Source organism: Myripristis murdjan, chromosome 1 (genome assembly GCF_902150065.1).
Source record: "Myripristis murdjan chromosome 1, fMyrMur1.1, whole genome shotgun sequence".
NCBI lineage: Eukaryota > Metazoa > Chordata > Actinopteri > Holocentriformes > Holocentridae > Myripristis > Myripristis murdjan.
This window is the reverse complement of record NC_043980.1, coordinates 24,000,408-24,027,489: the sequence shown is the minus strand read 5'-3', so window position 1 is coordinate 24,027,489 and position 27,082 is coordinate 24,000,408. Positions and strand designations below refer to the sequence as shown.

The window sequence follows — 27,082 nt, the reverse complement described above, 5'->3', positions numbered from 1 at the left end:
GGGATTTAAACAGACACCAGAGATGAATATACATGTTTATTCAGAAGGTCCTGCATACAGTAGTCCCAGTGATGAGATTATCATCTTTGTAAACTGGCTCAAAACTCCTGTTTTTCTTTTTTTTTTCTTTTTTTTTAATACAAACCAAGAAAAACATTTCTTACCATCAGCACAGGAGAGGAAAAACAAACTCCACTGAGATTAAAAAACAAAAAAACAAAAGACATTGCTTTTCCATTGATGCATGTTAATGTAAGCCCGGGGCGGAAGAAGATAATGATATCTGGGCTCTAGCGGTGTCAAGATGGGAGCGTTGAGATAGATTTCACAGCTAGTGAGGTCTGAGTGGGGCCCACTCCATGTTTCTCCCAGGTTTCAATCAAATATATTGTCTCCAGCACACCCACTTAGCTTAAAGTGGCCCCTAATGCCATAAATAGGCCATTTTAACCAATCAGGGGAGAATGTTCTCTGATTTCCTGGTTTATATAGCAGACCTTGCATGATGCTAGACAGGCACAATACTCTTTAAAAGATTGCAACAATTCACAATAATCTATAGCCTCTCTTTATCACTCCAAACCACTGTTATTTGTGCATCAAGAGTGTCAGACCACAACAGCGTGTGCTGACAGACCTGTTATTTTCTGTTGGGGAATCTGTGGTGGGTCAGGGGGGGCGATCCCAGTGTGAACTGACAAACTTATCAGCTTGCCAAATGAGAGGGATAAGGCTGTGGGATGGAGGAGAGGAGAGTATAGTATCACCTCAATCAGAACTCAATTGTCTGAAGAGAACACGTGATAGAGCAGACTTGATGTGACAATTTTGGGTATAGGCTGAGGAAATGCACAAGCTGGAGAGTGTGCAAGTGCTAAACAAGGGTCACAGTGACAGTCAGGTCTTCCTTGGTAATACAACTAACAGGACTACAGGCATTTGAATACAAAAATGGCAACTGTAAAAAAAAATGAAAATCAGTTTCAGTTACTGACAAAAAAATCAGTTATCCATCTTGGAAAAAAAAAATCAGCAGACACTACTTTTCCTAAGGCTGGTTAATCATCATGGTTGCAAGAAATACTGTAATTTTTATCAAATTTCACTAAAAATGGAATACATTTTTTGTTTAATTTCATATTATGGAGATTTTAAAATCAAAGTCCAAAAGTAACTTAAAGTCATTGGATTAATGCAATGAATTTATACAGATGCAATCAGCAATTTGTAATAATGATGATAATAGTATCTACTGAATGTATTAGGCTTTAGTAGCAGGAGAGCAATTTAACAGAGGAGGAAGAGGCTAGCAATACTAAGGCCTCAAGTAACAATAAAAAAAAATTCAACTGAGGAACGATTGTGACTGAATATGTAAGACAAATAGTTGACATATTTTGGGAAACTGACTATGACTGCACACATTAGCCACAAAAGGTGAAAAAGAAAATGAGAGCATGAGAGACAAAAAGCGAGTGCAGGAATGTAGTAAAGCTGACTTGGACAGATGACTGGGATTATAGAATACATTTTCCAAGGACCAAAGACCTGTCATGTGGCTACCTTTATTTCATGGCACGTTATAGTGCCTGTTCAATTTAATCACAGAGGGCTTTGTGCCTAGGGTCAATATAACCTGCGTGAGAGGACTGGCAAACAAACCAGTTCCTTCACGTTATGTGTCAGAAAGACAGCTCCATCCTAACGAGCACAATCACCACCACTAATCCTGAATGTACAGCAATAACATAATTGTTAAAGATGGATGTCGAAATGTCACGTAGACGATAAAAGACCAAAACGCTGATGTGCCAAACCGTCCACAGAACTTGTTTATGAACGGGAAAATAATGGGGACAATTTTTTTACGTTAAGAGCAAACCAGACAGCTACTAATGAATGGTTTTTAATCGACACCCACACACTGACACTTTGCACTGACACTGACACATGCATTCATTTTCTCTACAAACGCACACACACGTACACACATACACACACATATGAGGAGCCACATACATCTTCACTGTAGAAATGAAGCAAAATCAACCTTTCTTTTGTTCAGTGTTAGATGAGAACATGAACGTACATATCAAAGAGAACTAACAGAGGGAAGTAACACCCAACATTATCATGAAGTGGTAAAGCGAACTAAGCCACCCACCATCAGCCTCTCCACTCACAACGATGCAGCGCTAACTGAATCATTAAAAAATAAAACTAGTACCAGCATGAGGCTGACAGAGCTGGCTGAATTGATAGGCACTGCGAGAAATGACAATATTTAAAGAGGATTATACAAAAAGGTGTTGAAGAGACAGAGCTGCAGATACACCACATAGCTGCCTGTTTGTAATCAAACACTCAATATGGTAGTCATGCCCTTGAGCCTGCTGCATACATGTGTATCATATTACATGGATAAGATGTTTAAAAATACTTAATAACTGTCTTGCTAATTCAGTTCAGAATCAAATTATTAGTTTAGAGATGTCAAAGAGAGTTGCACCATATATACTGCCTAAAAACTGAGCATGTTCCCAGATAACAAAGTGGTGTCAGAAATACTTCTGTAATTGTTTTTATCTGTGTTTTTGTGTGTGCACGTGGTACTGACCTTGTAAAATAAATCATGCCTATATTTGTATCCATATGTACATATGTGTCTGTGACTGAATGTGTCCTTGAAGTCGGTGTGGTCTTTTGTGCAGATGTGCAGATATGGACCAAAAACTGAACCCTCATCTTTTCTCCATATTTCCAGTCTATCTTTATTTTTCCTGCCTATCTATATATTTCTTGTACTGAAGCAAACAAAGAAATCACACAAAAAACTTTGCATGTGTATGTGTGTTATGTATGAGGAAGGGTTGCCAGGGACAACGAACCAGCTGAGGAATGATCTGTCTTGACAAACACTGGTTGAGCCTGAGGGGAGGGACACTTTGATCTACTTACTGAGGCACACTGTCTCAGGTCCCTCTGTCCTTGTCTTAACCTGTCCTCATTCATACTAACGGTGCTAACTTACCGGTCTGATGCCATTGCATTTATTTGAGAATCCTTATTTTCATATGATCTGATGCAATTATATCTATGTATTAAAAAAATGTGCTAATCGTAATAGAGAGAATCATAACTCATGTAATGTAAAGACTGAATACGACTGATTTAGGTCCAACAGTAGGATGATTCAGGTCCCTCCATGCAGAAGAACATTAAGGGAGTGGAAGAGGTGTGTGTGTGTGTGTGTGTGTGTGTGTGAGGAAGCATGTGTGTGTGAGAGAGAGAGACAATGTCGTTTTCTGGATGCATGGGCACAGAAGCCTCTTTTGAAGTGTTAAACAGACCTGAATAATTCACCCTTCTCCAAATATAGGCCTAACTCTTAAATAATCATTTACATCGCTGAACTGGGCCGGTTAGGGCTGTCTAGAAGCTACACACCTACACGTAATTAGGTATCACCAGACTGATTCAAGTTTTGCTTTGAACTTTTGAGCATGTTCCACTGAATGGCTGCTTGATAAACGGACAAGAAATGTGCAACCAAAAAGGGAAACGGGTACGTACAGCACAGTGAGATGCAACCACACAGCTGACAGTTTCTTCCACAAGAGCAACGCTGTAACTCCAGAGTAGCTTACCTCTTCATGTCCTCTTGAATGTACAGTGAGAGCAACTGCCTGGGGATGCTGAAGGACAGAGTGCACTCCTCCATTTGCTCCCGCACAAGCATCCACTTGCCATCCACTGTTTGAAATCTGTACACCTTGCATACTGGGTTCTTGAACACTGACAGAGAGATAAAACAGGGATGGAAAACACATTTTGAACTCTGACACAGCAAAAAAATAAATTACCTTCCCATCAAAGGTATTTCTAACTTTCTAAATTTATCTACATCACAAATGAAAAGCAAAGGATCTAAACTGATTTTGACAGGTGTCAAACTAAACGCCACTGTCAAAAATCCTTCAAAAATTACATGACGTATGAAGCATAAAGGAAATTCTATAATCAATAACTGTGTCTGCAATAGATAAGGTTCTCATCTTCCAAGGAGGGCCACTATCTCACTTTCCCTCTCTCACTTTCTCTCTCCTCACTCCAGTAGTGGAGAAACAGACTTAAATAAAGAGACCTTGTCCTGTTAATCTATGCCTTATTATTGCTCCCATTTCCATTTTAATTGCTTGTTTATTGTGTGACAGATTTTGAAACTTTGCTTGGTAACCCCAGCATCCAAACTCTCCTGTTAAAACCTATTCAAATTCAGCCCCATCTCCTTCATTTTTGCAGAGAGTGGCTAATAGCAGCAATCGAAAGCTGGAAACGAAAAACAGCTCTAATGCTCTTATCTGCATGCTGGCAGCAGAGGGCAAGAGAGCTGTGCGCCTTAGACAGTGTTTACTACTTCTTTTCGTTTCCAATGCTGCAGTCAGGAAGGAAGTCACTCAATAAGTCGGAGCTGGAGCACCACAGCTGAGGCAGCCAAACATGTATGCAACCAATAAAATCTTTCTGCTTGAATTCAAAAGTGGGAGCCAAGCACTTTTTCATTTCCACTCTTAGTGAGAGCATAGAGAAAGCTCATACCTCTCAAACCCCTAATCTCGCAACCAGCTAAAGTACACAGCATGTACCTCCTAATTCTTGAATGGGGTATATCTCAGATTGTCCTTTTTTCAAAGTCATCTGCTAGAAGTGTCTAGGAGATTAATCCTGGTCATTCTGAATCATTTGTCATCACACAACAGTCAACAGAGTGTTAAAGTTAATTGCTGATGGGTTCAAAGCAGTGGAGTGAAGTTCTTAACTGGACGTTCTTAATCTGTCAGAGACAATTTTTACATGATACACTGTCACGAAACATGTTGGCTTTTTTGATATCCATAGATGTGTTTCCATCCAGCTGTTAAGAAACTAAACACTAAAAAATAAAATGTAAATTTGACATGTTTCTATCAGCAGGACTGAAGTGAATAAAATGGCTTATGTAATGTCAAAAAACATTCAAAAGAGATATGTAAAGTTGTTGCTCTGTAATGTCAGCTTGCTTTGGTTACCATTTCATGCTTTCATCTGAGGATGATGACAAACAAATGTATTTGGCAACATTCAAATACATAAACCTATGACCTTAGACATTTAGCAAGAGTCTAGTCTTTCTAGGTCATGGCAGACGGACATTTTACAGACATTTCGGAACATCCAAAGCCACTTTTGAAAAGTTTCATTAGGTTCCATTCATTGAGTTGACCATGACAAGCCTACATCAATATCTGTTTGATAAATACATTTATATAACACTTAATCATTAAAAAAAATCTTTATCAACAAAAACTGTTCCACTTCCAACCAGCATACATTTTTTTTCCATTCAGCATGTCAAATTAATCATAATTACAAAAACTAGGATTCCTTCATCACAGTAGCTATGAGTCATCTAGGAAGAAATTAATGTAAGATTGCGACTGGCCTTAAAAGGATCTCAGAAAGGATTTATAATTGTGTCCATGATAATGTGGATATTTGGACATTATTTGCATGTGGATGAAAGAAAGTGTAATAGATAGAAAAAATACATGGAGAGTGAGGGGCAGATGGAGAGAAATGGCGAGGGGACAACCTCAATCGGAAGAGCCACAGTTGCTGACTTCCACCTCCACCAGAGAAGCGGATTAACCCCTGATCTCCCCCTGCTGCCCCACTAATCTGACCACCAATCAGACCCCTCCATTGCCCCTCCTGACACCTCTTAAGGAAATGACTTCCCTCAATGTGCTCTGCGTGGGCTCCCCTCTCCCCCCACCTCAGTGCACACGCTCATTTTGAAAGGTAATAAAACTGGAAGACTAAATTGCATTAGTCTATCTGGCTGTGACTGCAGGGAGGGTATTGTTTTGACGGGCTGCAGATGTGCACCTGCAAACACGGCTGCAGTTCACTAGCTAATCACAGAAGAAACAGTAAGCGACAATGACACCATGACAACAGGCGAGGGGTGGTTGGGAGTGGAAGGAGGTGGTGAGAAGCAGGATAAAAAAGAAAATGTATGCATGGCAGAAATGGATGCACAGGATGAAAAAAGGAAAAGTTGGAAACTAGTTTTCTCGCTCTCCTCTGAACAAGGGCTGTGAAGTCTCAACACAACAGGAGCCGTGACCTTCTCAAGTCTATCCCTTCTCTGTCTACACATCTTTCATGTTCTCCCCTTTCTCCACTAGTTTTGAGATGGCAAGCGAGGAGTGTAGTAGCTTTTTTGTGTTGCCTCTAAATTAGTCTCACACAGCCATTGTGTTTTCCACTTGCCTTCAGCCAGTCCATACAGAAGCAAGTAGGCTTACCTCAGTGTCAAGACACCCGCCCACGGTTTCTCTCTCTCTCTTTTACTCACTCTCATTCTCTCTCTTTAAAAACCTAAAGCCTCCCATTTAATCCAAGCTGGAATAATATAAATTCTTTAATCAAATATGATACCCTTGAGAGACCGCAAATCTCGTTAATGCAAAGGTTATTCAAGGGCAGTACAATGATAATTAGATGTATATAAACATTAAGGGACTTCTGGATAAAGGGAAATGTTACAGGAGGTTAACTAGCATAACACTAAATTACAATAAAGACCAGATTAATTTTTTCAAGCCTTCTTTGGAGGACAATTTTTCAGTGTTTTTCTTCTGCACAAACAATTCCTTTTGCTGCGAGTGGACAAAGAAACAAATTATGACGGAGAGGTGGGAGGAAAAGAAAATTAGCGGGCAGATGTCTTTTCTCACTAATTGCAATGTTACTGTGGCAACAGAATGGTCAAATTACAGGTGTTCAGGGTGTGAAACATACCAGGCCCTGTCAGCAGGCTATCGTCTCTGTTGATGCAGGCATGGGATGCAGACTCACAAACCAAGGGACACTGGAAAGCAGAGAGATAGACATAGACTTTATGTTACTGATGTAAAAAAATCTTTTTGCAACAACAAAAGTAAAAGTGAGGTATTTTTCTGAACAGCAGGGTGGCTTTGACCTGGACTGATACCTATATGGAGAGGTAAGATTGTGAAGCCCATTGACATATAGTATATAACATATAACTGCACTGATACATTATACAGGGGTGACTTGATGGCAAAAAGTTTCATTACTATTCCTCTCAGCTGTGCTACTGTGGCCTGTTCCTGACACATTATACTGACATCTCAGCAACAGAAGCTCCATGTCGATCAAAACCAACAAAACATTAGTGTCAATCCTATACTGCATTCTTCTAACAAGAAGCAATGTATAGACATGAAAGCTAATCTTGATTCAGGTGTTGGGTCTTGCCATACTGTAACTAACAAGTCATACTGACTTCAAGAACTCGAACCTGGTGGTGACACACTGAAAGTTTTGAGTATGGTAGTAGCTTACAAATATGAAATGTAAATACTGCACTTAAATTCTTCAGCTAATGTTACACGTGTATCTTACATAACAGCACTGTGATTTTTGGGCCTTTTGTCAATTTCAAGCCACTCATGCTGTGGCTATGTGATATTGTGGTAATTCTTCCTATTTAAAACTTACTTTAATATTTATTATTTTATTTTATTTTCTCTATTGTTTTTTACACTATTGTTTTTGTCGTGTGTGGATTGTGCCAACAGCTGTTGTAAATCAAATTGCCCCTCGGGGACATTAAAGGCTTAAATCAAGTCCTTTCACCATAGTTACATGCTTTAATAGTACATATCTAATGTCATCAGTCAGCCATCAAATTGCCAGCTGAAGACACAGGATTAAACAGGTAAAGAATACCTCAAAACAGTTTTAATCTCTTAATCATTAAAGTGTAATTAGTAGTAACTGACCCAGTGGTGTTATTCTGGCTCTTATTAATATTGTAGGAAACTTGCCAAACATGGTTAGATTCTATGTTACAGGAAAAACCCAACCTCAGATATTTTTACCAATGTTGGAAATCATAAAACTGCAGTGCTAAGTGCATTCCAGCTGTGGTTTAGTGATGAAGTGTTGCAAATTACTTTTCTGGAGGACCCACTTTCCCTAAATCTACTTTTTCTGACTGTTAGAGATAGATAGAGATTTTTATATCTCCCATAATGGGAACATGTTGCATTCTGCAGCGAGTTGTATATACATGTGAAGCGAGAATTACCAATAGTGGAGCGAGAGCTTTCCCAGCTGAGAAAAAGCGAGCGTTGCACCCCGTACTAAAAACATGAAGTGCATTTTGGTCTACTGAGACTATTTCCAGTGGAAAAACATCTCTGCCTCTTTGACAGTGGAGTTCTACTTGTATGATTCTTGAATATAAGTGCAAAATGCTGGATTTAGAAAAAAAGCTGTTGCTCTTTACGAGGGACTTGCAAGAAAATAATGGCATTACCACTGATGTTTGGATGTCTGAATAGCTGAAAAACTTTCTGCTATCAGATTCCAGTACAGATGCAGGAAAAATATCTTGGAATGATGCCACATCATCTATGCATGTTCAGTTATCCACTGCAATGATAAAAATACACAAAAAACATGGGTTCACAGACGCAAGGTACCTCATAAATAGTTGTTTGTTTGTTTTTTTTTTGGTTAAGAAAGGTCAAGGTCAAGGTCAAGGTTTCTTTATTAGTACCAGAAGGTAAATTTGTTGTGCAGACAGGAACTCAGCAATCCCAATATAAAATCACAACCACACAAAGACATCAAGACAGACAAATCACACAATAGAAAAACAATGCAATCATCACAGAATATAAAAGTGCCTGAACATCTCCATGGATCCTAGTAAAGTTCAATATGAACAAAATTGTCCACCTTGTGGCCCTACTATTCAGCATTACAATTGCTGTGGGTACAAAACTATTTCTGTATCGTTTTGTCCTACCCTTAGGGACCACAAAACGACAGCCAGAACGAAGGAGCTGGAACTCACTATGCAAAGGATGAGAACAGTCGTTCAGTGTAAAGCTGGCTTTACGCTGCAGCTGTGTGCCATAGAGGGCTGACATAGTGAGTTGAGGTTATGTGTTTTAGTGTGTATTTCTATCTAAGTCACCAAACTGTACCAATTTCAAGTCACCATAGCGACAGCAAAAGTATCACTTTCTTCACCAGCAGTTGGTCACAAGTGGGTGTAGCACAAAGAAATTAAGGCAAAATCTCCTTTTATATCCTGAGGATGAGGATATAAAAGGAGATTTTGCCCTCATTTCCAAAGCTGATCACTGATCAAATTTGAAAAATGGTGCTGTGTCAGTTTAAAATGGCTAAACATGAACAAACATGCAGTTGTTTTTTTGTTGTGATCACGGATCATCTTGTGAAAATGGTGTTAAAATTATAAGTGGTGCTTTTAAATTTGCCTCCATTTCTCGCTGTCTGACTGTTCACTGCCAACAGTGTCACATGATGAAACGGTTACTTTTTCACATTCAAGCAGTGTGACCGGCTCTACTCGCTGCTCTGTGTCGGTTTAAAATGACTAAACATGAACAAACATTATGGATTTGCCTCAAACAAAATATTTTTTTCACATAAAAACAGCATTACAATTTAAGTATTAAATCTGCTTTGAATAGATTCTAATTAATAATACATTTTGATTATGTCTGCCGAAATTCTTAGTGAAACATATAGTAGGCAGTTGTTGATTCTTAATTTATTTTAGTTCTGCCTTGGCTGGTTTAAATATTTTACTCGCCAGAGTCAGAGTTTTAAGCACATTTACCTAATCTGACTGGCAGATTGGGTAAATTCAGATGTCATTTGGATAATGTTCGGCATTCTCAATTTTATGCAAATCAGAAGCAAATTTCAAGTGCTCTTAAACCCCGTCTCCTTTTGCTCCCAAACCCAGAAATCCATGCGCAGGATTGTCATCTGCCATTACCCATTTCTTCAGAAAATCACTGTGAGTTAGCGCTTGCTTATATACAGTGGCATGTAAATGTGCCTTCACTAACATACATTTTTTAATTTGTTTTGTTTCAAGTTATACAACATATCAAGGTAAAAAATAATACATTTGTGTGGGAATGATTCTGTAGTAGCCTAAAGTTTGGCTCTTTTCTGGCGATTGGACACAGCTGCTGGCTGCGTTCTTGCTTACTATGACTCAACATAGTGAAAGTACCATGGAGCACTGAACTGAACAACGTACGGAGGAGACATGGGCGATGTTGGTGATGGAAAGTTCACCAGTGGGACTTTTAAAACCAGTGGGAATAAAATAAAAATTGAATTCCCATTTTTTGTATTCCTTTAAAGGTGCACTGTTCAACATTGCAGAGGGTGAGGACCCTTTAAACTCAACTGACAAAAAATATGGAATAAGAATGCAATTTGATGGTTGGGTCTACATTGCTCTCACTGCCAGACTGACTCACTAATTATGCAGATTGTGTGCTTATTCAACATTCTGTCAGCTGAGTCTGAGGCTTTGATCAGACTAAAGATTCACGACGAGACAAAACCGTTTTAAAATGTTGCAGGGAGAAGTTGCAGTGGTGTGAACTGGCCTGTGGGTATTCCACTGAAGTATCCATGGACGGCTCCAAATTTTCAACCCTCTCGTTTTTTTTTTTTTTGTTTTTTTTTGTTTTGTTTTGTTTTGTTTTTGCCATTGCATTAATAGTCACAATGGAACTATAGGCAAGTAACTCACTATTAGAGTCCTCATTCTATTTAAAGACTCTACAACCTATATCCAGCTCCATAAAAAAAAAAAAAAAAGCCTAAAAAGCTGGCAGTTTGAATGGAAGCACAGAGAGTCGTACACTAAGACACACCATCTCGCCTTGTCTTATTGCTGTGAACTGGCAAATTTAGTTTGTTGCAGACCACATTCTTTTGCAAGTAGTTGCACATTTCAACTTGTCGCGTCGCAAATCGTTTGTCTAAACTGGCCATAAAGGTTCTTCACATCAATCAACCATTTGCAATTGTCCAATTGGTTGCAATTGGACCTAAAATGTCTACAAATAGGCTAAAGGACCAAAATAAACACAAGATCCTAATGTTTTACTATGCTATCCTCTTGTTTTCTATCAGTGGAACATGTTTTAAGTCTATATCATTCAATATGAAATGAAATGAAAATTGCCAAAATTATTAAAATGAAAAATCTTCCTTTTACCCATTAAAGTTGCCACCCATGAAACAAAAACGTACACATGGGCCCATGCCAGTGCCTCTGCCATCCTTTGGACAAGGAGAAGAATTACTCAATCAAATTTTTGGTGCCTCCTGATGGACTGAGGCTGGATCTCATCAACAAAGCGGCGGTGACAACTAACAATGTCTCTCGATCCGTCTGTGCCAGCGCTGCCCCACCTGATGAGCCATTTAACACTGTTAGACCGTCAACCTGCTCCCAGAAGAGGGCTTTAAAGGCTGCTAGGGACAATCTATCACCTCTCCTGGCCAGGAAACAGATCCTGAATCAGACACACTCATCCCATGGGACTCACATAACACCCCCACCAACACACACACACACACACACACACACACACACACACACAAAAAAACAAAGCAAATATGCCCAATGAACAGAAGAAACAGTAGCAGTGGCCTCTGGATATTTCAGTAAAAGTACAAGTAAGATGATAATCAAAAATATTAAAAATGAGCCTGGGGCCACACCTGTGAATAGAGGCCCTTTGTTGTCTGGCAGCGGACAGCATGTGTTTGATGGGTCTTTGATGACTAAAATATGTAAAGAGATCACATCAAAGGTGGCTGAAGTCTCTTTCTTGTTGTTCCTGACTGTTCTTCTGGGGTCAAGGGGATATTTATGAAAAGCAGCCACCCAGATAATGACAGAACATGATACCTTCAAACGAGTGCAAGAAATAATGTGCACACAACCTCCACTACCCCTCCTACATACACACAAACACGCACAGACAGTCAGACATGCGCACAAGTAAGGTAAAGTGAACAAGAATTTCCCCACAAGTGTGTCTTCAGCCCTCCCTAATGTTTATCACATCCCTTCCTCTTTCCTCCCCTCATCTCATACAACAGCAACAACACACACAAGGGGAAATATGCTGTGACAACACACACGTGCATATACACACGCACACATAAAGCAACACACTCATCAAGACGACATGGGCAGATTGTCAGTGACACTGTGGAGCCTAGCAGGGAACCTCCCTGCACCAGCAACAGTGGGGTGGAGGCAGAACCAAAAGCCAGTCAGCCATGTAGAAGCCCTTGGTCAATTATATAAGACAGTGATTCGTAAATGCACACACACACACACACACAAACACAGGCACACACAACCATTCTACTGCGGGCGAGGGATACAGTTTACATGCTCCTTGAAAAGCAGCGGTGAAAGAAAAAATATCAGATTGTTCTCTTCCCAGATCAGAAGCACATTAGATGTAAAGCTGATTCTTTGCTTTAATATCTGTCTCTGGCTGTACATCAAACATTTACTTTGCAAAATTCTCTACAGGACTAAGTACATTGGGTGTCTACAAAGAATTAAGTGAAATCAGAGTACATACAACTTCATTTCTGGAGTGGTGGCATCCCATTTAGATGACACAGTCTTCGGTTTACTGTCAAACCCTGAAGGAAGCTACTCTCTGCTCCTCTTTCCTTCCTATCCGGAGTATGTGAGTCACATCACCGTTGAGTTAAGCGGCATGTATTGTGGGAGATTAGCGTGGAGAGGAGGTGGGATGGACACAATCAGGAAATTTCTGCCACTCGGCTATATGAATGAAGGCTTCAGAAGTGGCTACACAATCCCACACAAACAGAGACAAGTGTATGTGTGGCAGACTGCTAATTCGGTAAGTCTCTCTATAATCCTTTCTATATGTTACAGAGAGACAAAAACGCATGCATTTGCAATACTCATGTACACAAATGTTTCACAAAAATTTCACACACACTGGTCCCCACAAATCCCATAGGGTTTACGGAAGTTTACTTAATCTCATTGGGAGACTTGAGCAGGGGCAGTCTAATCCTAGCATTAGTGCCTCTGGATATGGAGCAAAGAGAAGCTCTTTTTGTCTCTCTGCCCTACTGTCTCACCTTTTGTGCTGGTATGTCAGTGGTGATGTGGTCTACGTCAACCTCCTCCATCTCCCCCATCTTCAGACGACTCACCACCACTGTTCCAGCTGCACACACACCATCAGATGACCTGTAGAGAGAAAGGGAGAGAGAGAAACAAAGATGTATAATATTGTTGTTTTCCATTTAATGGTATGTGCATTAGATCTTTGTTGCTAAATGATATTTTTCTCTGACCGTGCTATGTTGGTGCCTGAAAAATCCTTAGTTGTCTGTCTCCACAGGGGTCTCCCCAACTGACCCAGCCTCATAAGCCTATTTAGAGCCTTGTACAGATTGTGCAATTATAAATCTGTTTATTGACACAAAGTGGAATGACGACACAACAGAATTAGCAGAACACTGTGCATGCAGAATAAGGCCTTGGCTGTTTACAGCAGAGGGTTTTCTGTGGCGAAGGAAGGAATGCACAGTGTAACTGTTCAAATAGCCAATATAATAATCCAGGCTATGTGTCCTGACAGACGCGAAATAGATACTGGAGTTTTCATATCATGGAGGCCCTCCAATCACTTTTCCAATCATGGAACCATGATTAAGGAGCTGATAGAAAATCGATAGCATTGGCAGAAAGACAGACACTCTCAAATGAAGAGAAATGATCCCTGGGAATTGTGCAAGCAAGTCTGAACACCTAGACAGACCGATCCCTAATGTGCTCAGTTCCACTTCTGCTGGAAAAAATACTGAAAGTTACTGTGCCAACCAATAGTCCACAGAGAGTGAGAGAAGGATGACACCAGTTTCAAGGCCAATTCATCTTGGTCAGGTATGAGGGAGAGAGTCTGATCACACCCTGGGGGAAGAGGAGAGGGAAACAGATGCTGGGGGGAAGAAGACAGGAATCTGAGGGAATACAGCAGCAGAGGATAGGGATCGTGAGGATGGAGATGGAACAGAAAGAGGCTCTGCAGTGGGACACTGGGAGCTTAAGTTAGTGCTTAATGTCTTACAGCAGTCCCCAAGCAGAGAAAATAACATTGGTTGGTTTATAAATCGAATCACTGTCCCTTGCCAGACACCTGTCTCAGTGTTTACTCCTCTCCTCATCTCCCTGTTTTCCCTCATTCCTCATCCCCATCATCTCTCTCGCTCTTTCTCTCTCTCTCCCTCTCTCTCCGCAACAGAGCACTGGTGCACGGTGAGAGAAAGTCACCCTGACTTTGAACAAACAGTATGTACTGACAGTGGCCCACACGTAATGGAGGAAAAGGAGATTAACATGCGTCACATTTAGTGTTAGTCCTCACAAGGCAAACCTTAGGGGTTACAGTGGCCCTCTACTCTTTAGATTGCTGCCTCAATTCACTAATGAAACTCTGCACTTGAACACACAGAGAAGGGTTTGTAAGAATCACTTTAAGATAATTGATTTATGCCTTTGAGAGATGGAGACAGATATTGTGCACATTTGTTATTTGCAGCCAATGCAACTCAAACTCGGCACCTGTTCAAACACCATCTTTGATATACAATTTTCAGTACATTTTCAAAGGACATGCAATCATTGCAAGAACCCTTCTGCAGCTCATTACGGCGTGCAGAAGTGATTTGCATTGGCTCAGCACTGGTTTATAATATTTACTAAAATCAAACAGGCAAAAGGGCAGAGAAGTTAAAATCGTGACAGAACCTCTACAGTGGCGTACCTTTATTTGCCAGCTACAATCTATTAACGTGAAGCGCTAGACTCCAATTTAACTTTGAAGATTTTGACAAGTGCTATGGATGAAAAAGAAGCCCATCTTTCACTATTCTCCCATATTTCCTCCTATGCCACCCCCTCCTCCTCCTCATCCTTCTCTTTCCGTCTGTTAGAGCTGGCATGGAAACAAGTCTGCAGATTGCTCTTTGCCTGCGAGCCCATCTTTCCGTAAATCTAATTGGCCCAGGATCTCTTTTATGACAACACTTAATCAGACAGCTTTGTTAAAGTGACAAAAATAATGTGCTTAAAATGTCCGCTGTGAATTTGGCACAATTCAAAAAATAATTAGGTATCAGGGAAGTGCCTCACATTTAACAGTGATTTTCTTTTGAAAGCGTCTCTTGCAGTTTACAAACATATTTTCCAATGTGGGGAACATACAGTGTTATTTGGTGCAAATAAACATGCTGTACCATGCAGCTTAAATTGCTTTTGATGTATGCACTATGGATATACTATGAAGTCACTGCTCAAACAAGACTCCATTAAGTATCTCAGTTAAAGAAAAATCTCTCTTTGAGTGTCAAAGCTAACATCTTAACTTCCACTGAATAACAGCAGGGGTAACTGCATGTTCTCATTATAGATTCATTTAAAGAACATGTGCAGAATATATTTGGTAGAGTGTGCAAAAATAAAACACTGCGATACACCGCATCCTTGTTTGCTCCAACCAGTGTACTACGAACTAACAGTCTTCACTAAACCCCGAAGTGATGCCTTTTTCAGTTCTATGCTGTGGAGGAAAACATTAACAAGAAAAGAAAACTTAAAAAAATACAGATTTGCTCAAGGAGCATTAAATTGTACTGACTGTCCAAACACGTCTACAGCCAAATTAAGTGTGGTGACAATCAACAGCTGGTGAGAGTTTGGCTCTACAACAATCAATCTAAACCAGGGGTGTTCAATCATGTGCCATGGAAGGCCAAGAGGCTACAGGTTTTCATTCCAACCAAGACCTCCACCAGATGATTTCACTGATTAGTTCCTCCTTTCTGATACAAGGTGAAGTGATCAGTGAAGTCACCTGGTGGAGGTCTTGGTTGGAATGAAAACCTGCAGCCTCTTGGCCCTCCATGGCACATGATTGGACACCCCTGATCTAAACAGTCCCCATGCAGTACCACTGTCAATTTGCAGTTCATAATCCAAAGAGAATCCAGGGGCTCTTACATGATGAAAAATGTATTCACTATGTTGTCAAGGTCAGTAAGGAGTATTCAAGCCAGGAAATAAGAAGCAGCATGTCACTGGGGCAAAGAAAGCTCTACCTGCTGGGCTAGCAATCCTCAGAGACCCTGAGGAAAATGTTTGCTAACCTTGATTTGATGGTAATTTTAAGTTACTGTCAAGAGAAAGTTTTCAATAAATTCCAGAAACAGAAATGCCACAGAAAGAAAAAGAGTTTAAGTGGCGTGAGTAATCACACCAGTGGCTGTGTCTATATGGCAAGTATGCAGACATCTGAGCTACTTGACAGATGGGCATTTTTCTACTGTATTACAGTTGTTACTATCATTAGGGGTCCACGCAGCAAAGCTGTTGGAGCCATATTGTTTGTTTTCATTCTTTCTCCTTTCTCTTTTATGTTTCTTCACTAAAACTGTAAGACCAAAAAATACAGGTGGTGCCCTTAAAATCCTATTTTTGATTGCTGGGCCGAAACTGTTAGGCCAATCATCCCAAAAATTAGTCAGCATTATTTACGGACTTTGCTGATTTTAAGTTGTTGACGAAATTTAAAAATATAAATTTGTTTTGATTATACAAATCAATCAATTTTTATCAAAAAAGCAGGAGCTTCCACAAAGCTTATGAACTAAAGTTCATTGCACTCCACATCAAAGGGGGGCCACAAATGTAAAGAAGTTTTAATGTTGTAATTAGCTGCATGGATTCATGTGAAATTTGATCTGCAAGATGTAGGGTCGTTCAATACAAAAAGTTTGATAATGATTGGTAATGATCATGTAGCTGTGGCTCATAATAACAAATATAAATTTCTAGACCTTTTACATTCCAAACTCAAAAAAAAAAAAAAAAATCACTTGTATGTCCATGGAGCTGACATTTTTTCAACAAGTCCACTGATGTGTGACAAATGTTTGCCAGATACAGATAAAGCAGCATGATATAATGTTTGCTTTGGTGGCAGAATGCCATGGAAAAAATCATTCTTGCGAGTGTAAAAAACTGTGTCCATCTGGCCTCAGTCATTAGATTTGTTTTCCTCAAAGACAGCAGTTGTTATGTGTGTGCATGAAAGAGACCAATGTGGCTCCGGATTCAGTCGCTAAATGTGTGCTGCTCAATTGTCTTATTGACATTCACTACTGAAAAAAACAAACAAAAAAAAAACAAAAACAAAAAAAAACCATCATGTAGTCTCACAATTAGCAACAATCACACCAAGAAAGTCCTGTGAAGTTTATACAACAAAAGACAAAAAACTGAGGAGGAAGAAAAGGGTTAGCAAATACCCTCTTTCTGCTGCCTTGTGAGCCAACCGAAGCAAGGATTTACAAAGTAAGGGCAAGACAGGGACTACTGTATTGAATTTTCAATGGTCTCCTAAAAATACATTTAAAAAGCCTGTGGGTGTGGAAAGTTCATCAAAAAACTTCAAAGTAGCTATGCTTTTGTGGCTGTCAGGCACTTTTCTCCGTGGGAAGCCTCACAGAGAAAAACACCTGACAGCCACAGAAATGTAGCAAAACACCATTGGCTTTTCCCCTCACAAGGGCTTTAGCTTTAACCATAGGAAGCTAAAAATACACAGCAGGGCCTGAAAAAACTATTTTACTTTTTGCTCCAGATCTTGCCCACAGAAGAGAGAGTTTAAAGACAGACTATGCAGTTTCAAAGGGGAGTGCACCCCACCTTGTTATGATGTGGTATAGAATCATGAATGCCACTCAGTTCTCAAAAAAAGATAAACCGGAAATACCTCAGGAGTTCAAGACAACTCCTTCATAAACCAAAATATGTTTAATTGTTTTGTTGTTTTTCTGTACATTTGACATCAAAGCATTAGATTTAAGACATGCGTTTAAAAATGTTTCATTAATTCTATATCTTATTAGTCTTGCATGAACTTGAGAGGTTTTATCCCTCCTCAGCCTCATCCTTAACATTGGTGAACAAAGTGGCGTGCCCTCCCATTTGAAAATGCATAGTCTGCCTTTAAGAGTCCTTCAGGACACCTTAAAGCGACACATTGCATCTGGAATGAGAGTGGTCAGACAAAACTAATTGCAAAGAGCTTATACAGGCAACAAGAACACTTAAGTCTATAAGTCTCGCTGTGGAAATGTAGCTGGGATTCTTGACCTATATAAAGCTGGACGGGAAAGCTAAATATAGCGTGGCTAGTGCTCACTGAGTACAGATGTTAAGACACAGGGCTGTAATGTTGGGGTGTGCCAGCTTTTGAAGTCGTACTGTCGGCTCTGACGTTCATTGGGAATGAATGAGAATGTTATGTGACTTGGCAATAATTGCACATTTTGCGACTGGGGGGGACTGACTCAATCAATGTGACAACAGTGCAGGCATTGTTCATACAGCCAGTCACCAAGGGGCCTCAGGAACTGTACACTCTCTGGTTTGTCTGGACCACTTCCAGTATATTCCGAAAGAAAAAACTGTCCTGCTTTCCTATTCCTCTTGATGAAGGAAAAAAGTAAAAAAAAAATATATTTAGTCTTAAGTAGCTTATATTATACTTCAGTAAAATCTATGTGTGGAATTGAAACTAGGTCAGTTTTTAGTCTGACTTGCTCATTTCTTCCCCTAAGTAATTATTCATCATTTACCAGAGGAACTGGTTGACGGTAATATTTGAGCACTTGAAAGGTCATGTGTTAAGCACTCTCAAGAGAACATGGAGGTTTGTCTGACTATATTTATAGTGCACTATATCTCTTGTTAGTGGCTTGTTCAGGGTATTTTAAGCTTGAAAGATAGCATTCAAGGGGTCAAACAGACACATCATGCTTCAAATCAATAGTTCAATAGTTCATTACATTAATTAAATAGTCAAGTTGGTTAATCTCTCTAATATATTAATTTATGTCTGGTGAAATATATGCATAATAAACAGAATGGGGTCAAGTTGGGTCAAGTTGCAAACATTTGGACTTACACAAGATCTGTTTTAACACATCCTATTTATTCCAGAGCAACTTCCATATTGACTTCCTTATTCCTACATGACAAAAACTGTCCCCAAAATGCATTTCGTTTTATGATAGGGCTTAACAGACTGCTTTAAGGTGTTGTCATAGAGGACAAAAAGGTGGAAATAACAAGGGTGTTTATTTCTGTAACCAATCACAACAATCCAGACCGCTGTTCAAAACTAGGTGGTGTTATGCGACTGCACATTTCACAACATTTCTTTCCTGTGGCAACCACTTGGCACACAGGCAAATGAGAAGGGATGAGATAGCAAGAAGGGAGGAGAAAGTTGTGGATGTAGCAAAAAGACTCAAATCCCTCATCCTACATTAATATTCCTGTCAATCAGGCTACCATGACAGAGAGGATATTTAGCCTTTGCCTGTTGTTGAAAAATACTTTTTGAAGGGAGACACATTCTAAATATGTGCACCCTAAATTCTGGGAAACTTATTTCTATACCATAATAGCTGTGAGCAGTAGCTATGGTATGCTATGTTTTCACGTTTTATGTGACTACAGTAAAATAACGCTATGACATATAGATTTATCTATGCATCTAGAAATTGGAAAATATTGTCTGTCAGATGCTACTTAAGTTTTTAAAATCTTGAAATCTCATCGTTAAAAATATTGAATAATGGTGTTCAAAGTCTTGTACATTTGCTGTCACAGGTATGGAGAGTGTCTGTGCATGTGTGTGTGTGTGTGTGGGGGGGGGGGGGGGGTGTTATGTGATATCACTGTAGCACATAAGCTGAAAACATGTCTTTATAGAGGTCATAATAAACACTTTGCATCATTTATGGAGCTGATTATAATTTTTGAAACAGAATGCGGTTTAGGTGAGAACAGGCAAGGAAGGAAGAGGTTCACACTTCTCAGTTAGCAAGAAGAAAAGCTATGCCAAAAGCCTTTTGATGCCCCAGTAGCAGAGACACACAATGTCAAAACAGCCATCACAGTAATTTATTAATATACACCCGAGTTTTTCTTTGCCAACTAATTACAGCCAGACTGAAAGCCAGGTATGCTGCATGAACTGTGACAGCCACTCTGGGTCAATGACACACACACACATACACAAAGAGGAGCATTTGTACACTAACACAGTTACACTCTTTTTTTCCTTCCAGTCTGATTAAATATGCTCCATGCTTTATGCAGCCTATACCTCCTGACTTCGGCGGCAGAACCATGGACAATAATAATTCTGTAAAAGGGCCAAGCTCAGTTCATGGCTTATTCAGTTCACAACACCACTTAATTGGAGTTAGGATGAAAGGGATAAAAAGTTTTCTCCTATTTACACATGCACGCATACTGAGTGAGACGGGTGGCTTAGATTCAGTGTAGAGTCATTGAAAAGCATAGTGCAGATCAATGACAATTGAATGAGCATGGGTGGAGTTGATGGTTGAATAAGGCGGGGCAGGTGCTGCCTTTGACAGGGTGTGTGTCTAGAGAATGACCTTCATCACAATTCACTCAATAAAAACAAAACAAAAAAAAAAACAAACTATACATTATAAAGAGGATAGCACATTTCGGTCTTCCTGCTTACCTGCTGAGAGTATACAAATGTATCCTAAGATTATAAAGAAATGTAATTATGTCATTTTGTCACACATGCTTCCCATTTTCAAAAAGGCTGCAGAGAAAAACACATTGCATCTTACAAGTGTAATGACTCAGAGAGAGAGAGAGAGAACACGACAAACAGAGACAGAGAGAGAGAAAGTGAGAGTAAATGCCCCCTTCAGAGAGCCACTAAGGCGTCATAATTATTTTTCAACAAACTGCAAAAGAGCTGACAAAACAGAGTCCCCTTTTGTCTCTGTGAAACAGATGGTTTTTGTGCAGTAATTGTTCTTGAAAAAAGAAGTCCGCCAACAATATATAGACGACAACTAATTCTGACAAGCATGTACTTACTGGAGGGAGGTGGGAGGTATGTGTGCTGCTGTGGATGAGCAAAAAAAGTGCTAGTGTTTGCCTGTTTAAATTGTGTGTGCTGAAGTGTGTATTTTCAGTGTGAATGGTAGTAAACCTTGGTTTGATGAAAACTTTAGGTGAAGCCAATTAGACACTGTGGCCTGGTTCCACTAAGAAGGGCGTAAATCATTACTACACTCTAGAAGGAAAGCACAGGGAGCTGTCTCCAAATCAGCACATAATTCACCAATACCTGTCATGTAAATGAGGTTGGTAAAAATACAGCACTCTCTTAAATTTGTACTGGGTTTCAAACATGGCATCAGGTGCAAGAAATAAGTACTTTTTATGCATACAAATCACAAGTACCTCACATGCATGCCTAATGTGAAAGTAAACCAGAAGCAAGCTACTTGTATTCTTCTTCCAACATTTTGTTAGTTCCGTTGTAGGCCATTTTATTATGTAATTACATTTGACACAATAGGAATCAGATATTGAATGTACTCAAATACTCTAGAATGCATCATGTTTAATCATAACTACAGCAGAAAGTAAAGAGTGCTAAGCTAAAACATTTCCTTCCGTATAAGCCATATGAACCAAAGAATTTAAATAGCTGTATTTTTATATGCCATACCACTTATTGTTGACTTGAAATGTGCTGATTGAAAGCATCTCAGCATTTATTCTTTAGGAAAACTAAGAATTTTTTTTTTTTTACCTATTCTTTCATTTTTTTAATAAATACAGTTTGTTTAATTTACGTCATGTCATCATGAGAGGAAATTCAGAGTCACACTTCTCCTCTCAAGTCCTCTATCTCTCGCCAGACATTATCCTCTTTGTGTCAAAGTTCCTCCTCTCTGCCGTAGTCTAATTTGGCACTGGTTTGTTGAGACATACTTTTCAAGGAACCAAATGCCACTTGCAAAATGGCACTTTCCGGCTTGGTAAACACATTGTGCAAGTCACTGGATCCTTTTTGGCCATTTAAGAGTTCTAAAATGAAGACATGTTAATACACAAACTAATTAGGTTAACTGCAAAAATGCTGCATCTCTGTTCATTCTTTCTTTCTACCTTTTAGCTAATTAAATCAGTAGATCAGAGTCTTCCACTTTGGGGAGCAAAAAAGGTCTTTGCAGCTATACAAACAGCAGCTTTGGGTCTTGATGTGAATCACAATGTGCGTGTGTGTGTGTGTGTGTGTGTGTGTGTGTGTGTGTGTGTGCGCACAAATGGATACATTTGTGAATATAATTGCAACAGTGTAACGAGACAAAGTACAAAAGTCATATGCCTGACTGCTGTGAAAGAAAGAAAGAAAGAAAGAGAGAAAGAGAGAGAGAGAAAGAAAGAAAGAGAGAAACAAAGAAACAACTGTCTCTGAGTGCTCCTGGTTATATTGTTACCAAAGCGTTACCTGGAAAGCTGCGATGGGATTGTGTGAGGGTGATCTATCTAAAGGTCCTGGGAGACCTAATAGAGCTAAGCCTTAAGGAATAGCAGGTTTCATTAACAACCTCAGGGGAGGAAGCACTAACAAGCTGTTATCTGTGTACCTATACAGCTATCGTTAGGGGATTGATGGGGATGCTGCATGCAAAGTACAGTGTGTGCATGTGTGTTTGAGAGGCAGACACAGAAAGAGCCTGTGTGTGTGTGTGTGTGTGTGTGTGTGTGTGTGTGTGTGTGTGTGTGTGTGTGTGTGTGTGTGTGTGAGCCACAGTAGAGCAGATTGAGACTGAGAGCTACTGTTACCAGTAGTTGTGATTGCAATGGCTTGTTGACATAGGTAGGCAGTAAATGATAGGTGCACTGCGCTACATTGATTCTCACTGGCAGGGGAACTGAATGGAGGCTGCGCTACGAAGGCTATGGATCTGCAGAGTGTTTTAGATGTTAAGACATTCCCTCGGCCACGGCCACAGTCTCACATACAGAGTAAAACTTAGACTGATGGGGGTAGGTGAGGGTGTGTAGTAAGGCAGACAGCGATGTAGGTTAATACACTCAGCGGGACCCAGAATCCATAGGGACCTTCTAGCATTGGAGGGAAGGATGCAAAGAAAGAGAAGAAAGACTGTGCATGTGTGCATGTGTGTGTGTGTGTGTGTATGTGTGTGTGTGTGAGAGAGAGAGAGAGAGAGAGAGAGAGAGAGAGAGAGAGAGAAAAGAGGTTGAGACTCTGTTTTTTCAAGAAAGTTGATGAGCAGGGTGCAAGGTAAAGCATAGTCTTGGCATTTGCCTCTATAATCTTCGATCCTTAGCTATGCTGCACCCCTGGCAACTGCCATAAACTAGTCCTATTATAATGATATATGCATGAGAGACCCACAGTGATCCATCCACAGCAACAACGTCCTTGTTTAGACAGAGAAAGAGACACAGTTTGCAAGTAAGAGTGGGACCGCAGGAAAAGTCTTTTTGGGACACATAAGATTTGAAACTCCAGTCTTCAAAAGCAAAATAATTATTATAAGGTAGTCCTCAATGGATAGACCAAGGACAGTTTGATAACTGCTAGTTCAAAATGAATAAGCAAGACTGCTTATTAGAATGTATGTGTGTGTGTGTGTGTGTGTGTGTGTGTGTGTGTGTGTGTGTGTGAAGGAGAGAAAGACTGAATTTGAGCAACAGAGAGAGAAAGAGAGAGAGAGAATGACTGAGAACAAGAAAGAGATACAGACTCCCTAAATATTAAGTGCATTGGACATGAGAGAGTCCATGAGACAAAAACAACTCCTAGTTACACCACTTTCTGTATAGGCTCCACAACAAAATTGTTTCATCAACAAGATCATGTTATAACTAACAGATTCACTAAAAAAAATTATTTAATGTCACTTTACTTGCAGCAAAAGAGAAACTGATCTTGTCATTTCCTTGTTAGGCTTTAATAGCACACCTCAATCAGAGGGTGAACAATTCAAGGTTAAAATGTAATAATTTGTATGTTAAAATATGACCAATGACCATATTTGAACATGACCATAACACAACACTGGTGTTCATAAGTGCTACTGATTTGTACCAATTATTACAAAGTACTTATTGTTCGCATGACTGCGATTTCGCGCTCTGGAAATCAGGTGCAACCGCTTTGATCTGCTCTGGGGTGAATCCCTTCCCCCCGCTCTCCAACACACACATACAGGGTCCTTTTTGATGGTCATGGGTGAACCTGGATTCTTAACCTGGGATTTGCCAGAACCTATGAAGTTATATACACTATATTGCCAAAAGTATTCACTCAGCTACCCAAATCATGGAATTCATGTGTTCCAATCACTTCCATAGCCACAGCTGTATAAAATCAAGCACCTAGGCATGCAGACTACTTCTACAAACATTAGTGAAAGAATGGGCCGCTCTCAGGAGCTCAGTGAATTCCAGCATGGTACCGTGGTAGGATGCCACCTGTGCAATAAGTCCAGTCGTGAAATTTCCTCGCTACTAAATAATTCCACAATCAACTGGTAGTGGTACTGTAACAAAGTGGAAGCCATTGGGAACGACAGCAACTCAGCCACTAAGTGGTAGGCCACGTAAAATCGCAGAGCACGGTCAGTGGATGCCGAGGCGCATAGTGTGCAGAGGTCACCAACTTTCTGCAGAGTCAATAGCTACAGACCTCCAAACTTCATGTGATCTTCAGATTAGCTCAAGAACAGTGCATAGAGAGCCTCATGGAATGGATTTCCATGGCCGAGCATCTGCATCCAAGCCTTACATCACCAAGCGCAATGCAAAGTGTTGGATGCAGTGGTGTAAAGCACGCCGCCACTGGACTCTAGAGCAGTGGACACGTGTTCTCTGGAGTGACGAATCATGTTTCTCCGTATGGCAATCTGATGGACAAGTCTGGGTTTGGCAGTTGTCAGGAGAACGGTACTTGTCTGACTGCATTGTGCCAAGTGTAAAGTTTGGTGGAGGGGGGATTATGGTGTGGGATTGTTTCTCGGGAGTTGGGTCCATAAAGACATGGATGAGCGAGTTTAGCGTGGAAGCACTTGACTGGCCTGCACAGTCCTGACCTTAACCCGATAGAACACCTTTGGGATGAATTAGAGTGGAGACTGCGAGCCAGGCCTTCTCGTCCAACATCAGTGTCTGACCTCACAAATGCACTTCTGGAAGAATGGTCAAAAATTCCCATAAACACACTCCTAAACCTTGTGGAAAGCCTTCCTAGAAGAGTTGAAGCTGTTATAGCTGCAAAAGGTGGTTCAACCTCATATTAAATCCTATGGTTTAAGAATGGGATGTCACTCACGTTCATATGCGTGTGAAGGCAGACGAGTGAATACTTTTGGCAATATAGTGTATATCTATAAATATATCAGTGTTTCTAACAAATGAGTTGAGATCCCACTGAATCCTGTAAAACTTCAATTAAAAGCTGAGTCAATCACATCAAAACAGTTCTGCTTTAGGCTATTAAACCTATTTTATCCCTCATTTGCTGACAGATTTTATCAGCCTCTGACACTTTTTACACATTTTTTTTACACATTGACACGTTTTTCTCCTTCAAACAGGCAGCTCTCCCCTGTTGTGCCTGTGTAGGTTCCCCCCCTCATTCAGGTCCTGCTTGGTGCCCTGGGACAGCGGCGTTGCTCTGGGTGAGTTTCTGGTGTACTGTTTGTTAAATCGTGCACACGAGGCATTCAAGGTAGGTACTTTACTCTCCCCAAATACTGAACAGGACATGCACCCATTAGTACCACTTGCAGTATGCATTGTTTTCCCATTTGTTTTTGTTGTTTGTTTTTCGTTGGCTGCTTTGTGCTGTAGTCCTCTGATAGCTCATATTTACAGAAGTGTTGCCAAGTCACCGCTTGGACCATAGCCAGGCTGATGCTGGTTTTGCGGGGTGGCAAGGCTGATGTTAGAGGGCTAACACACACACACATTTCCAGCTGATGAAGGCCTGGATTTGTTCACTCAGTCTGGAATACCATTATCATAGCAAACTAATCTCATTTATGAAGCTAATGACTGGATGTCATTCACATAAGCAACATACGGTGTGTGTAGCTAAGTTAAGATCACTAAACCAAGCCCCAAATAAACAAAAAGCCTCATAAGTCAACCACTCAGCAACACAAACAGTTCATTCGGAACCCACCATGTAGCTGAGTCTACCAGCATTTTCAAACTGAAGCTCTGAGAAAAACAAATCCAAATAATCCAATGGAAACCTTGTGAGAGTTAAAGCCACCATTTAAGTCATAAAACACTTTTTTTCTTTCCTTTTCAACCACTGGCTGACAACTAGGGCTGGGCAATTAATCAAAAAATAATCGAAACTGACATTTAGGGCCCTTAACCGACATAATCCTGCCCATGTCGGTTATTTCGGCTACCACACAACAACATGTCACATCACAAAATGCTCCTGTTGTCATCGTAAACACGGTTCGTTCCTCCTCACTCAGGCTGTACACTGCAAACTTCCAGCAGTTTAAGCGGCACGGATTAAAAAGAGACGCCAAACAAGCCTCACCGCATCGTTTAGCCCACAACCAGCACACAGCTTGGCTGCTAAGAACAACAGAAGCTAACTGACGTCATGACGTCATACGTCTGTCGCTCCGTGATTCTGGGTAGTGAATAAGAATAAGAATAATATAGATATGATAATAATATATAGCCTAGATACCGATGATTAATTATTGTACTACTACTACTACTAATAATAATAATAATAATAATGATAATAATAATCATTAGGGAGCAAAATTCTCAGAAATGAACATAGCGTGCTTACTATGCAGGCACGGTATATTATTATTAGTGCATATATATACTACTCCTAATAATAATATAGCAATAATATTACTTGAAATAATATTTGTTTAGAGGAGATGCAGCTTTTTGTAGTCTGACATTGCCATTTTGCTTGCAAAAGATTCAAGCTATAATAATCTGTAATAATCGTTCATTAATCGTAATCGAGGTAAAATGTTCAATTAATAGTATTGATGACACCGCCCACAGGTCAAAATTGCATACTACACATTTTTCAAAAAGTCAGTCAGTCCATTACATCAACAGAATTAAAGCCAGAACGCTTATGGCTTGTACCACAATGACACAGGACAGAAATATATTTTCTGTACTTCTTTGTGAAAATGATTTTTT

The 27,082-nt window shown here is 40.0% G+C and overlaps 1 protein-coding gene across 10 annotated transcripts in view; it reads right to left on the bottom strand.

Annotated features, from left to right (window-relative positions):
- Positions 1 to 27,082, bottom strand: part of inpp4b (inositol polyphosphate-4-phosphatase type II B) — a 257,269-nt gene that overhangs the window by 59,911 nt on the left and 170,276 nt on the right. For all 10 annotated transcript variants that reach the window (XM_030053522.1, XM_030053485.1, XM_030053476.1 and 7 more), the window contains 3 exons: positions 13,066 to 13,177; positions 6,847 to 6,916; positions 3,648 to 3,795 (listed from right to left, as the gene is read on the bottom strand). In XM_030053522.1, coding sequence (XP_029909382.1) covers positions 3,648 to 3,795; positions 6,847 to 6,916; positions 13,066 to 13,177 — 330 coding nt within the window. The remainder of the gene's footprint in view (positions 1 to 3,647; positions 3,796 to 6,846; positions 6,917 to 13,065; positions 13,178 to 27,082) is intronic.